At 40.5% G+C, this 13,216-nt stretch overlaps 1 protein-coding gene across 2 annotated transcripts in view; it reads left to right on the top strand.

Annotated features, from left to right (window-relative positions):
* The first annotated feature begins 3 nt into the window (after positions 1–3).
* Positions 4–13,216, top strand: part of CCDC191 (coiled-coil domain containing 191) — a 76,394-nt gene continuing 63,181 nt past the window's right edge. Inside the window, exons 1-3 of one of the 2 annotated variants that reach the window (XM_037057400.1) lie at positions 4–200; positions 2,270–2,308; positions 10,364–10,505. In XM_037057400.1, coding sequence (XP_036913295.1) covers positions 111–200; positions 2,270–2,308; positions 10,364–10,505 — 271 coding nt within the window. In that variant the 5' untranslated portion in view covers positions 4–110. Of the gene's footprint in view, positions 201–2,269; positions 2,309–10,363; positions 10,506–13,216 lie in introns of those variants that run through there. The other variant, XM_037057401.1, reaches the window with a different exon arrangement.

Below are 13,216 nucleotides of genomic sequence, written 5' to 3'. Positions count from 1 at the left end.
TGCCGTCCTTGGGGGCAGAGGAACTACAATTCCCAGGGTGCTCCAGGAGCAGACGGTGCGGAGGAGCGGCTGTTTCAGCTTCGGCCAGGGTTCGGGCCTGGACCTGTAAAATGCAGCTGGCGCCCCAGGGAGGGTCCTCTTCGTGGAAGAGGGCCGGGCGGAGTCGCTGGAAACAGTTTACGAGGAAGTCAAATCCCAAGGTGATCCATCCCACTCGGGAGTTTTGGGGGGCGGGTATCGGCCCCGCCTGTGCTTCCTTCCTCTTCCACCAAGAGCATCCTTATCTGGCGTGCCTTTTGCCTTTACCAGCATTGTCCTGGTGAAGGGGGCCTAGGAACTTTAGGGTCTGGGTAACTTACACCTTTGGTGGGCAGCATCATGGAAGAACTGTTTCGATCTAACGTTCTTTTACAAACCGCAGAGGTCTGGTGGTACTCGTCTGGTTGAAGAGAATTCACGAACTCCTTTGCCTCCTACTTACTGTCACTCTCACAATTTTAGCGAAGTTCCCTCACATTATTTTTGTTTTTTATACTTTGCAAGTCATAGAGAACTGATCTTATTGGAAGATCTTCACGTTAAGTCCTCTGTTTCATATCCCTACCCCTCATTTTACATATTTTGGGTAAATAGTTTTACCCAAAATATGTAAAATGAGCTCAGAAATGCAAGCGGATAGATATATCAATACTTGATTCACTTGAAAATTTCCAAATTCAACCAGCATTTAAAAAATAGACCCTCTTTATATTTGTTTCCTCCTTTGATGCATTAGCATCCAAAGCATGGAAAACTGGTAACCCCATTTTTTAAGCTTGAAATATACGTAAATGACATGTGCAAAGTCGGTCACATGATGTGTGCTTTCCACAGACTACCTTTTTAACGGCCATAAAAATAAATGCTTTGTATGTAGGTGAGAGTACCAAAATGGAGCTGGCTTCTCAGTTTTTAGCTCCAGAGAACTTTCACCAGCTGTTTTCACCCTTAAGTTACACTTTCTTAAAAATATAATCTATAGACATGTGACTTTTCAGAGGGCCCTAGGAAGTTGTGCTTGCAGTGTATTCTAAATATACCAGCTATGTAACTCACTGGATATATTCCACCTGGTGAATATCTTGCCCCACATACTGGAGGGTGCAAATGGAGGTGTTAGAGAGTTGGAAAGAGTCTGCTCCTATTGTAATGTACCAGTTCCATAACGGATTGGATCCAAATAGGTTAGGGATATAGACTTGACAATGAAAGGTAAACATTTGGGACAATTTTTTAGGACTCCAGAAAAAGGATGTTCACTGTTAGTGCTCATTGCTACTTCCAGGAGTTACTTCCTGGAGGATGAAAGGGTAAAAAGGCAAGAGCTCCTCGAAGTTCACTTGTGTTCTAATAGAATGAGCTCCTCTTTGAGTCTTTAATAGAACCAGCAGTGCAGTTCCATTAATTAGTTATCTGTAAGGTGCTTTGAAGGTGAAGTGTTATGTAAGTGAAAGGGTTATATCTTTTCTTCCTCCATATTTAGATATTCCCTTAGTTCTTAAAAAAAACCCACCTGCATTATTAGCAAAGCAAATATCTCTATTCATTAAGTAACTATTAGGGAGAATTCTGCAAGCTTTTGAATGTTACTAAGAAGGAGGTGTATTACTTTATTGATTAACATGCGACTGATCTGGGTGGGCATTTATATGATTTCCACTTCATTTTCTGCTTTGTAAAACAGTAGAAGATTGATTATCCCTCACTGCACCCCTTCTCCCCAGTTCTTACTGGACCAAACAATATCTCTGCTCCAGTTAAGAGAGGAAAACCTCTTGCTACAGGTTACTCCTGAGAAAGGGGCCTGAGGAGAAGCACACACCCTTCTCTAAGCAGATTTGCTTCTGTGACACTTAAATAGTCTGGCTGATTATTCAGTGCTTGTTTGTGTTTTTACAAGCAATGTTACTCCTAGCATTCCTCTGTTTTGGCTCTTTATCCTGTGGGGCTTGAAAAAATACTCATGCCTGGGCTCTACCCGAAGCCAATGAAGTCAGAATATGGTGGGCCTAGGCAGGAGATGAAAACATTGAGATGATGTCCCAGAGAAGGCTCCATGTTTCTTCCTCTTACCATCATTCTTTGTTCTTTTGTTGCTGAACTTTCTAATGATCTGAGATGGGGAAAGAATAAAGGATACTTTCATGTGCTTTGGTCCGAAGGATAGGTTAAAATGCAAAGGTGATGATGATAGTACTGTGTATTAATATTCTGTATGTATTATCCACAGCCTGCTTTTGACCCTGACAATGTGGAACATTGGATTAAGGTAAGGGCATTACACAATTAAGATAGAAAGAGAATTAATACTCAGACATAATCGGATGGAAAAGGCATACTAATAGGTCTCTATTTTGCACATATTTTGCTGTTTTTGTGCCCATGTGACTACATATGTTGCCTTAGTTGAGCAGAGGAGAGAAGAAACCTTAGGAGAGGCATTCCTCAGATCATTGGAAAGACCATATTGTAGGTACTTTAACCTGTGGGACCAATACAATAGGTAAAAGCTATGTGTACATCACAAGTAAGAATCTTTTAATGACTAGAGCTATCCAAATACGGAATGGGCATATCGCTGAAATATTCCAGTTGGTTCTGCATGGTCACTTAATGTTAGGACTAATGAAAAATATGTCTGAGCATTCAGTGAGAAGGTGGGGGGATTGGGTTGGATAACCTCTGAGATCTCTTCCAGGCCTGAAATGAGTGTTTTAGAGTCCAACTGCCATTTAAGTAGAAATACTGTTAAACCACGTGAGGTTCAGGCTTCTGCGTACCTCCCTGGCAACTTGGCATACTCAATTCATTGGCGCACCACATGGTTTAAAATGATGCAGCACTTTCCTGAGAAAATAGTCTTCTCTCTGGTAATGTTTGAAGAGTTGTTACTTACCTAAATTAATAGGTATTATGAACATCAGGCCAGATGGAACCTAGGCCAGATAGGTTAACCATTGTTAAGCATTTTTCACCCCCCACCCCAGTATTTATTAAGTGCCCACTAAGTGCTAGCCCACTATTTTGAGCACTAAAGGTAATACTGTGCTGAGGGCAGATACAGCCCCTGCCTTCCCAGAGTTTATAGTTCAGTGGGGGATAAACAATTTAAAGTCGTTGGGAGAATTAAGAATGAAATGGAAGCACATGGAAGGGGTTGCTAATATAGGTGGAGTCATTTTCCTCTTTTGTAGAGTTGTTACCCAACATGACTTGGTCAGGTTTTTTTACCTTCTTATAAAGCTTCTGCAATAGTTCTTTTCCATTATGTCCTCAATTCCCCTATCTTGAAAAAAAATCAGTAAGTCCTCATTTGACCCCTGCATCTATTTTGATTGTCATGCAATTTCTTTTTCTTATCTAATGCCTTTGGATGCCTGGACTTCTTGCTCTTGTATTTTTATTATCCTGTTTTTGTTCACAATTCCTATTTTATTCCAGTTTCTGTTTCTTACCACTCCACAGAAACTGCTGTCATAAATGATTTACTGATCAAATCTGATGGTCTCTTCTTTCTCCTCAAACTTTTTAAGGTTCATTTGCTATAGTTACTGATTTTTTTTTATTCTAGAACTCCATTATCTTTTTTAACACTGTTTTTACTAGCTTTTCCTACCTCTCTGTTAACCTCTATGTCTTCTTTTCTGATTTTGCTTCCTAATATTTCTCAGCTCTGGGTGTACCCTAAAACAGGTATAACCTCTGGACCTAACACTTCCAAATCTACTCAAGTGGACCACCCTCTCAAAATCAACTAAGACTTTGTTATGTGGAAGAGTGGGGAATATATAGAAAGGATGTGGAGCACGGTGAAGGTTGGGAATGGGCTTTCTTTAGAACAGAAAAGGAAGCTCAATATAACTACAGCACTGGGGACTTGGCTGAAGCAGGTAACCATAGTTTTTTGTGGTACTGAAAATTGCTAAATCAGATAGATCCAGGCTTGAAAGTTCTCATTGGGAAGGGAAAAGAACAGGAGATGTGAGGCTTATGAAAGACAGTAGCTGAGTATCAACACAGAGTAGGAAAGGAAGGGGACCCTTTAAAGGACTCACAGGTTAATAGCGACTTGGTTGGTGCGACACCGGTGTAGTGGAGTAGGGGGAGTGGAAGAGGGACATGGGTAGGAGGTTGGTGTTGGAGAGGAGATGATCATCATTCGGTTTGACCAATGGAAAATTCTGTGTGACATGATTTAGGATGACCGTGTCAGTGGGTTGCAATGAAAGTGTAATGAAAGGAAAGGTTGTTGGAAAATAGGACATCAAAGCAAACCTGGAGGCTGGAATGTGAGTGGGACTTCCTCAGGGATGTTAGAGTCACTTAGAATCAGAAAGATGCTTGGCAGAACTGTGAGTCCTGGGGTAGTTCATCCCAAAAGGGACTGTCCACCACAATTTACAGTTCATCCTCATCCTGATTTGGTAGACTGGGTCATCTTCTATTTATTTATTTTTATTTTTGATATGTTTTATTGATTATGCTATTACAGTTGCCCTAATTTTTTCCCCTTTTCCCCCTCTGTTCAGTACCCTCACTCCCTTCAGGACTCTTCCCCTGTCGTTCATGTCCATGGGTCATGCATATAAGTTCTTGAGCTACTCTAGTCCCTATACTGTTCTTAACATCCCCCTGTTTATTTTGTACCTACCCTTTATCCTTCTTATTCTCTACCTTTTCCCCCATTCTACTCCTTCTCCCTGCAGCTAATAACCCTCCAAATGATCTCCATATCTACGATTCTGTTCCTGTTCTGGTTGTTTGCTTAATTTGTTTTTTAGATTCAGTTGTTGATAGTTGTGAATTTATTGCCTTTTTAATGTCCATAGTTTGATCTTTTTCTTATATACTTCCCCTAACATTCCGTGTGACCATGGCCTGGTGATGATGAACTTCTTTAGTTTTATCTTGTCTGGGAAGCTCTTTATCTGCCCTTCCATTCTCAGTGATAGCTTTGCTGGATAGAGTAATCTAGGTTTTAGGCCCTTGCTTTTAATCACTTTGAATATTTCTTGCCAGTCCCTCCTAGCCTGTGAAGTTTCTTTTGAGAGATCAGCTGATAGTCTTATGGGAACTCCTTTGTAGGTAACTCTCTGCTCTTCTCTTGCTGCTTTTAAGATTCTCTCCTTATCTTTAACTATGGCATTTTAATTATGATGTGTCTTGGTGTGGCACTCTTTGGGTCCAACTTGTTTGGGACTCTGTGCTACCTGGACTTGTATGTCTGTTTCCTTTGCCAAATTATGGAAGTTTTCTTTCATTGTTTTTTCAACTAAATTTTCAGTTTCTTGCTCTTCCTCTTCTCCTTCTGGCAGCCCTATGATTCAGTTGTTATGTTAGAAGATGTCTCAGAGGCTCCTTTGTCTATCCTCGTTTTCATTGGTTTTTTTTTAGTTCTTTTTCCTTGCTGTTCTGATTGAATGCTTTTTTTCTTCCTTATGTTCCAAATTATTGATTTAATTCTTGGCTTCCCCACAGTTAGTTCCTTGTAGATTTTTCTTTATTTCACTTTTTGTAACCTTCATTTCTCCTAGGTTTTTTTAATGCTGTTGCAGTACCCATTGAGTTCTTTGAATATCCTTATAACCAGTGTTTTGAACTCTGCACCAATAGGTTGCTCATCTCTGTTTTGTTTAGTTCTTTTTGTGGGTCTTTTACATGTTTCTTGGTCTCCTCAATTTGGCAGCCTCCTTCTGTTTGTTTCTGTGTGTTAGGTAGAGCTGCTTTGACTCCCTGTCTTAGTAGCATGGCCTATTTTAGAAAAGTGCACCTGTAAGTTCTATGGGGTAGAGCCTTAGGTAATTGTCAGGGCAGGGCAACCCGTGTTACGGCTCTGTGGTACTGTGTTGGGGAGGGTTCAGAGAGGGACGGTGCCACTGCCTGGCATCTGAAGGTTTGCTCAGGAGGGAGTTGTCTCCCACTGCTTGCCCTGTTGCCAGTCACTTCCCTTTTTCCCTGTCTGCCACTTGTTGCCCTGGTGCTGAATTCCAGAGCGGGTGAGTCTGCATAAGTTCTAAGACCTTTGTGGGCCCTTTAGAAGGAGTCTCCTGAGAATCCTGCAGTTTGTTCCACTGCTCCAACCATCACTGGTTTTTATATGCAGAAGTTAATGAAAGTTATTTTCCTTGTGCTGGAACCCTAAGTTGTATGGTCTGGGGCTGGGAGCCCCTGCTTCTGAAAGACCCCCCGATTTTCATTCACCACACATGAGGGTGGAACCCCTGTTCACCTCCCGTCCAGGCCACTTCATGTCTCCATGCCTCTCTGTGCTTCTTCACTCCTCTGCTCCTCTCCGCACGTCCCCACCCCTACTACCCGTCTGGATGGATGTGGTTTCTTTAAATCCTTGGCGGACTCCCATACAGCTTGATTTTCTGATGAATCTGGGTGATATTTGTTTTGTAGTCTACTTGTCATTTTTATGGTTGTGCAAGGAGATGAAGCATGTTTACTATGCCTCCGTCTTGATGGGAAGTTTGACTCATCTTCTTACTCCAGTGCATTCTGCTACTTTGAGCTCTTTAAACGTTTTCATCGTGTTGGTTCTTCAGTGTTGAACCTTCAGTGATTCTCCGTGCCATCAGATGAAATTCTAAATCCGGACTGGCATTTAAGACCCTCTATCAACCTACCTCTTACAGCCCTTCTACTGATACTCGGTGTGACTCCCTGTTGTTAGCTAATCTCCTTTCCCTCCATCATGTAAGACTTCCCTTTGCTTTGGCTCATGCTGATCCCCCCAGCTTGGAATACCCTTCCTCTTTGGGAGGCCAATTCAGATCCTTCCATTAAAGCTCAGTTTGAGATGACCCTCTCAGTGAACAACTTCCCCTCATCACAACCACCTGACCCCCTTGTAATACTCTTTTCTTTGGAATTATTTTGGCGTTCATGCAGACAGATACAGTGTTAAGCATTTGCTTGTATACAGAGTGAATTAAAAAGAAATGGGCACTTTCAAAAATACATTACTCCCAAAACTAGTATATATATGAACAGGCAGTTTGCACATTCAAGAAACTCATGTTTGTACTTCTGAGCCCTGAGGGGATGCAGGAGTGCACTGTAGCTGCTGTTTGTGCCATCGATGGCGATAGTCTACAGAGAGTCTAGTAGCGTGGACAATAGGATTGATGCGTGCCAGGCACATGAGGAGCACATGCAGGTATACCTCGTCTTACTGAGCTCTGCACTATTGAACTTCACAGACAGTACAATTTTATCAACATGAAGGCAAGACCTGCTACCAGCAAAAAGATTGTAACTTGCTGAAGGCTCAGATGCTGGTTAGCATTTTTTAGCAACAAAGTATTTTTAATGAAGTTAAATATGTTGTTTTTTAGACCTAATACTATTGCACACTTAATAGACTACAGTATAGTGTAAACATTACTTTTATGTGCACTGGACAACCCCACAATTTTATGTGGCTTTATTGCGATATTCACTTTACTGTGGTGGTCTAGAATCTAATTCACATTATCTCCAAGGTATATGCCTGTACTGAGAATTTATAAGATCATGGAAATAACTGAGATAGTTCCTTTACAAATTACTTATATATACTGTAGATCTTAAGTAATAAACTTTAGAAGGTATTTAGTTATTTAAAAAAAAAACACACACATACACCCTGTATTGCTTTAGAATTGTTTTGCAGTTGCTTACTGTGCATGTGGTATAGGAAACAAACCAACAGAAAAGTGAAGTCTTTGAAAACAGATTTTAGTTGTGTTTTTCCCTTAATATTCACTACAGAGCTGGCAACAGAGCTACCACTCAGTGAACTAGCTTAAAAAATAATTTGTTCAATCAACACGATGTTTGTTCCACTGAAATATAATGTAGGATAGACCTCTCCTGTCTTTACATGTTTATTAAAAAAATACATGGTAAGAATATACTATTTTAAAACACAAAAATATAGAGATTATTTTAAAACATTTTTCACTTACTGACTTTTAGAGAGAGAGGAAAGGGGAGAGAGAGAGAGAGAGAGAGAAATATCAGTTTGTTGGTCTACTTATTTGTGCATTCATTGGTTGATTCTTGTGTGCCCTGTGCCCTGACCGGGGATCAAACCCACAACCTTGGTGTATTGGGTTGATGCTCCAACCCACTGAGCTACCTGGCCAGGGCTGTTGTTTATTTTTTGTATGTGTGTGTTAGTTTAAAAATTAAAGTTGATTGATTTATTTGCACGTTATTTATATTTGTGTGTATATTCGTACAACCACACACAATATATGTAAAATTCATCTTTCTGTCTTAGAATTTAAAAACCTTAAGGAAGAACAGAGTACCAAGCATTTTATAACTATCCAATAAATGTCATATGGCAGCCACCATCATATCCTTTCCTGTGTGTTCTATTTTTTACATCTTTTTCGACTTTTTAACTTTATTTCTCTGCTTCTGATCTAAACTTAGTATATGAAAACCTTGATACTTAAAATGGAAAGCCCATGCCAAGATTGGCCATACCTAGCCCATTTTCAAAATAGGTCTAGTGACAATGTAAACTATGGGAAAATGCAACTTTTTAAAATAAATTTTTCATTTATTCATTTCTTTAACAAGTATTTGTGGGCACCTATTATGTGCCAAATACTCTTCTAGGTGTTAAGGGTTTCAAGACAAAAATTTTTAGGGGTAAAAGACAAAAATTCGCCATGGCTGGTGTAGCTCAGTGGATTGAGCACGGGCCTGTGAAGCAAAGGGTCGCTGGTTTGGTTCTCAGTCAGGGCACATGCCTGGGTTGCAGGCCAGTTCCTGGCACGGGATGCACGAGAGGCAACCATACATTGGTGTTTCTCTCCCACTCTTTCTCCTTCCCTTCCCCTCTCTCTAAAAAATAAATAAATAAAAAATGTATTTTTTAAAGACAAAAATTTCTGTTTACATTCTACTTGAGTGGAGCCACAAATGAAAAATATTATAAGGTCTTAAGTGCTATAAAGTCAAAACAGAAGGGGAATAGGTAGAGCCATGAGCGGGGTGGTTGCAATTCCATACAGGATTGTCTGCGAAGGCCCTACTACAAAGTGGACATTTGAGTCAAGACTTGGGGTGGAGGGTGAAGGGACAAGTCATATGGATATCTGGGGGACAGCAGTGCACAGAGGGGAAGTTCAGTGCAAAGGTCCTGAGGTGGGAACATGCTTGGTGTATTTGAGGAGGAGGGAACAAGGAGGTTAGTGTGGCTGAAGTCGAGGGAGCAATGGGAAAAGTAGCAGAGGAGGAGGTTGAAGACCTCACGAAGGGCCTGATGGTGCAGGACCTTGAAGCTTGATATAAGGACTCAGGTTTTTATTCTGAGTTGAATGAAATAGGGAGCCATGGTAGGGTTTGAGGGAGGGGGTTAACATGTTATGCCTTTCATTTAAAGTGGTCTCTCTGGCTGCTGTGCTGGAAGCTGTTATAGAAAACCAGTCAAGAAATTGTGGTGCCTTGAGCTAGAATAATAGCTGTAGAGGTGACAAGAAGGGGTCAGATCCTGGATATGTTTTCAAAATAGAGTCAACAGTTTTCCTGTATGTGGGTTAAGAAAGAAAGAATGAGAGAAAAACCATATTCAAGAAGGTTTTTGAGGAACCGAAAGAATGGAGTTGTCACTACCCAGGTAAGAAGACCTGAGACACAGAAGGCATGGAGGAAAGCAGGTTTATGGAGATGGGAAGGGGGTAAAACTGGGCTTTGATTGTAAAGGAAGTTCTTTTACACTGTGTGGGTAAAGCCAAAATGCTGAGAAAGTCTGTCCACCTCTGCCAACCCCTCCCCCAAGCCCCTGAATTCGGCCTTGTTTCTACTAGATCCTTACTGTTGACTTAAAATAGTCTGAAGACTACAGTACAGAGATTATCCCAATTTTATTTAGCCTATGGTTTGCCCACATGGTGGAATACTTCTTTCAGGGTAGTAATTTGAGGAAGTATAGCTACTCTGCCTCTGGCTCACAGTCATATGCAAATTTTAGTAGCATGGAAGCTAGTAGTATATTTTTTTACTTAAAATAAAATATTCAGGTGTTAGAATCCCATAACTAATGCTTAGCGAAAGTTATCTAAAGCTTAGATAACATTTTGTTCTAATATAAACATTGTGAACACCTGTTAAAACTTGGTAAAATACTATAGTTAATTTCATGTTTAATGAATGGAATTATGTAGGGTGGATGTTTAAGCCCCACAGTCCCTGAAGAAATGGAAAAATGAAAGTATTTTAGTAACTGCTAAAAAAATAAGGTTCTTGAGGGTTGGAGAGAAATTTTCTAATGCTGTACAAAGCTGTCATCTTAATGGATTTTTTTTCTGTTATATTAAAGAAAGTGGAGAGAGCTTCAGAATTTGGAGTTTCGAAAGCATTTTCTGCTGGAAATTCTGATTTATTCAGAAGGCTTTGGGGCCAAAATATAGATTTGGAAACATCTGAGCCAATAGAGGATCATGATGAAGTCTACGCAGAAGGTGAGAGACTGCGTTTTCCTGCTTCGAGGTTAACAGTTCTTTGGAGTACGGCCTATTACAGCGTAACCTATAATGAATTCTAAAGTATGAAAGAAAGCTTTTCTTTCTCTTCTTCTTAAGTTTTGTTTACTTTACTGCCCTGAATTTACTCTGAAATTAACTCAGTATTACAGGTTAGGCTGTATTTAAGCCCCATTTTGTCTTCTGAAGTAGAACCACAGCCAGAGGCAGTTTGAGGTAACAGTTAACTGATGAGTGTTGGAAGGTATTAGTCATGTGGCTCAGAGGGCAGCCTGTGAATCTGACCACTAGTTTATAATTCAGCTTTGTTCTTCATGAAGAGAGTCTGCAACTGATCTAACCCTCCGACCTCCCCAAAGCGTTTATTCCTCTGCCGTTTGGTGTTTTAGTCACTGCTGCCCTGACGAACTCCACTGTTTAGGGAAAAAGAGATGAGGAGGAGCTAGCCAAAAAAGCCTGGGAAGGAGAGGCCACAGAGACAGGAGGAAAGTCAGTACCATGTGCTGGAAGCCAGCTTCCATCTGGATTATTTACGTCTCTAGTTATTCAGTTTACTTCTTTTATTCAACACATATATATATTTAAATCTCTTCAGTGTCAGGAACTATTTTAGGCACTAGAGGAACAGGTTGTGAACAAGACAGGCAAAGCCTTGGCTTTTATGCACTACACATTTTAGTGTGGGAATAAAGAAAAAATTTTAGAAATTATCAGATAGTGACAAGTCATTCAAATCTGGACCTGAATAATAAAAAGGAGCTGTCTGAGCAGTAATGGAGGAACATCCCAGGCTGAGAGGCAGGTGGCATCAAGAGCTAAAGTACAGCCCTGGCTGGTGTGGCTCAGTGGGTCAAGTGCCAGCCTGTGACCTAAGGGGTTGCTGGTTTGATTCCCAGTCGGGGCACCTGCCTGGGTTGTAGGTGAGGTCCCTGATAGAGGGCGTGCGAGAGGCAATCACACACTGATGTTTCTCTCTCATTCTCCCTCCCATACCCTCTCTCTAAAAGAAATAAATAAAATCTTAAAAAAGAAAAAGAGAGCTAAAGTGCAGATAAGCTGCAAGAACTGAAGGATGACCAGTGCGGCAACCAATGTGACTGGAGCTTCCTGAGGGAGGTGGCCTTGCAAGAGTGCACAGGAGACATGTCACACAGGACCTTGTAAATCTGCAGAAAGAATTAGATTTTCTTTGGAGTATGATGAGGCATCATTGAAAGGTTTTAAGCAGGATAATTTAAACATTGAAAGGTTTTAATAGGATAATTTTTTTAATGTATTAAAAATTGATTGTAAGGGAGAGAAAGAGAGAAAAGGGAGAACAGTGGGGTTGGCAGTAAAAGTCCCTGGTCTTGGATGGCTGGTAGTGCTGGAGACGGAGGGAGGGGCTAGGTTCAGAAATTGTCAAGGGATGTCTTATCCATCCTACTTTCCATTCCACCGATAGGATTACACAATATACTTTAGAAGGTTTCTGAGAAGTCCTGCAGTTAAAAATGTTTTTACTTATCCCACTTCCCAACTTTCCTATACCACGAAACTCTTTTTATCCAGAAATACCTATTATTATCCTGAGAAACTAGTGACCACATTAGGAAGTACTGTTATGTGGATGGAATGTGGTTTTTGAAGGTTTTTATCCTCTTCTCTCATCAACCAGCTGTTAATACTCTGCATGAGCGAGTGTTCTGAGGCGCATCCTTTGAAAAGTTCTGCTTTAAATTGGCCTTCTGTACCCCTCCTCTGGTCCAACGTGAGGAGTTCCTACAGTTGACTCCTCCAGGGAAAGTTACCATTTTTATTCTTTTGGAACACTGTATCGCATAGTAGTCCCCCCTTACCCATGGTTTCACTTTCCACAGAAAAATATTAAGTGGAAAACTCCATAAATAAATAAAATGCATACATTTAAACTTGCATGCCATTTGGAGTAGATGATGAAATCTCTCCCTGTCCGCCTTGTTTTAATGTGAATCATCCCTTCGTCCAGCTCATCCACACTGAAGACCACTCCCCTCCCCTGAGTCACCTAGTAGCAGTCCTGGTTAGCAGGTAGACTGCACCTGTATCACAGTGCTTGTGTTCAAGTACCATTTATTTTGGTTAATAATGGCGCCCAAGTACAAGAGTAGTGATGCTGGCAATTCAGATACGCCAAAGAAGCTGTAAGTGCTTCCTTTAAGTAAAAAGGTGAGTGTCGAACAATAAGATATTTTGAAAGAGAGAAACTACATTCACATAACTTTTATTGTAGTATATTGTTATAACTGTTCTGTTTTACCATTAGTTATTGTTAATCTCTTATTGTGCCTAATTATAAACTAAACTTTATTATAGGTATGTGTGTATAGGATAAAACAGTACTCGTAGGATTTGGTACTGTCCACTGTTTCAGGCATTTGCTGGGAGTCTTAGAACTTTTCTCCCATAGGTAAGGGGATGCGGGACTATTGTGATCCTCTATTTACCAATGAAGTGTGTTTAGTAGATCTGAATTATTCTATATGTAAGTTATTATACACATAAATATCTGAATTATACATAGGGTTTCTCAATAAATGTCTGCTTCCTTTCTCTGCTTTCCTCTGAAAGCCAAAAATGTTTGCTGCCAGTATAGTTTTTTACATCTACTTTCTACTACCTTGATTCATTTTTTCCTGTTTTCTGTATGTCTAGCTATACTAAGTGCCTTT

Source organism: Sturnira hondurensis, unplaced genomic scaffold (assembly GCF_014824575.4).
Source record: "Sturnira hondurensis isolate 20B ecotype Veracruz unplaced genomic scaffold, ASM1482457v3 Scaffold0009719, whole genome shotgun sequence".
NCBI lineage: Eukaryota > Metazoa > Chordata > Mammalia > Chiroptera > Phyllostomidae > Sturnira > Sturnira hondurensis.
Note: the sequence above shows the minus strand (reverse complement) of the source record. Positions and strands in the feature narration are given on the sequence as shown.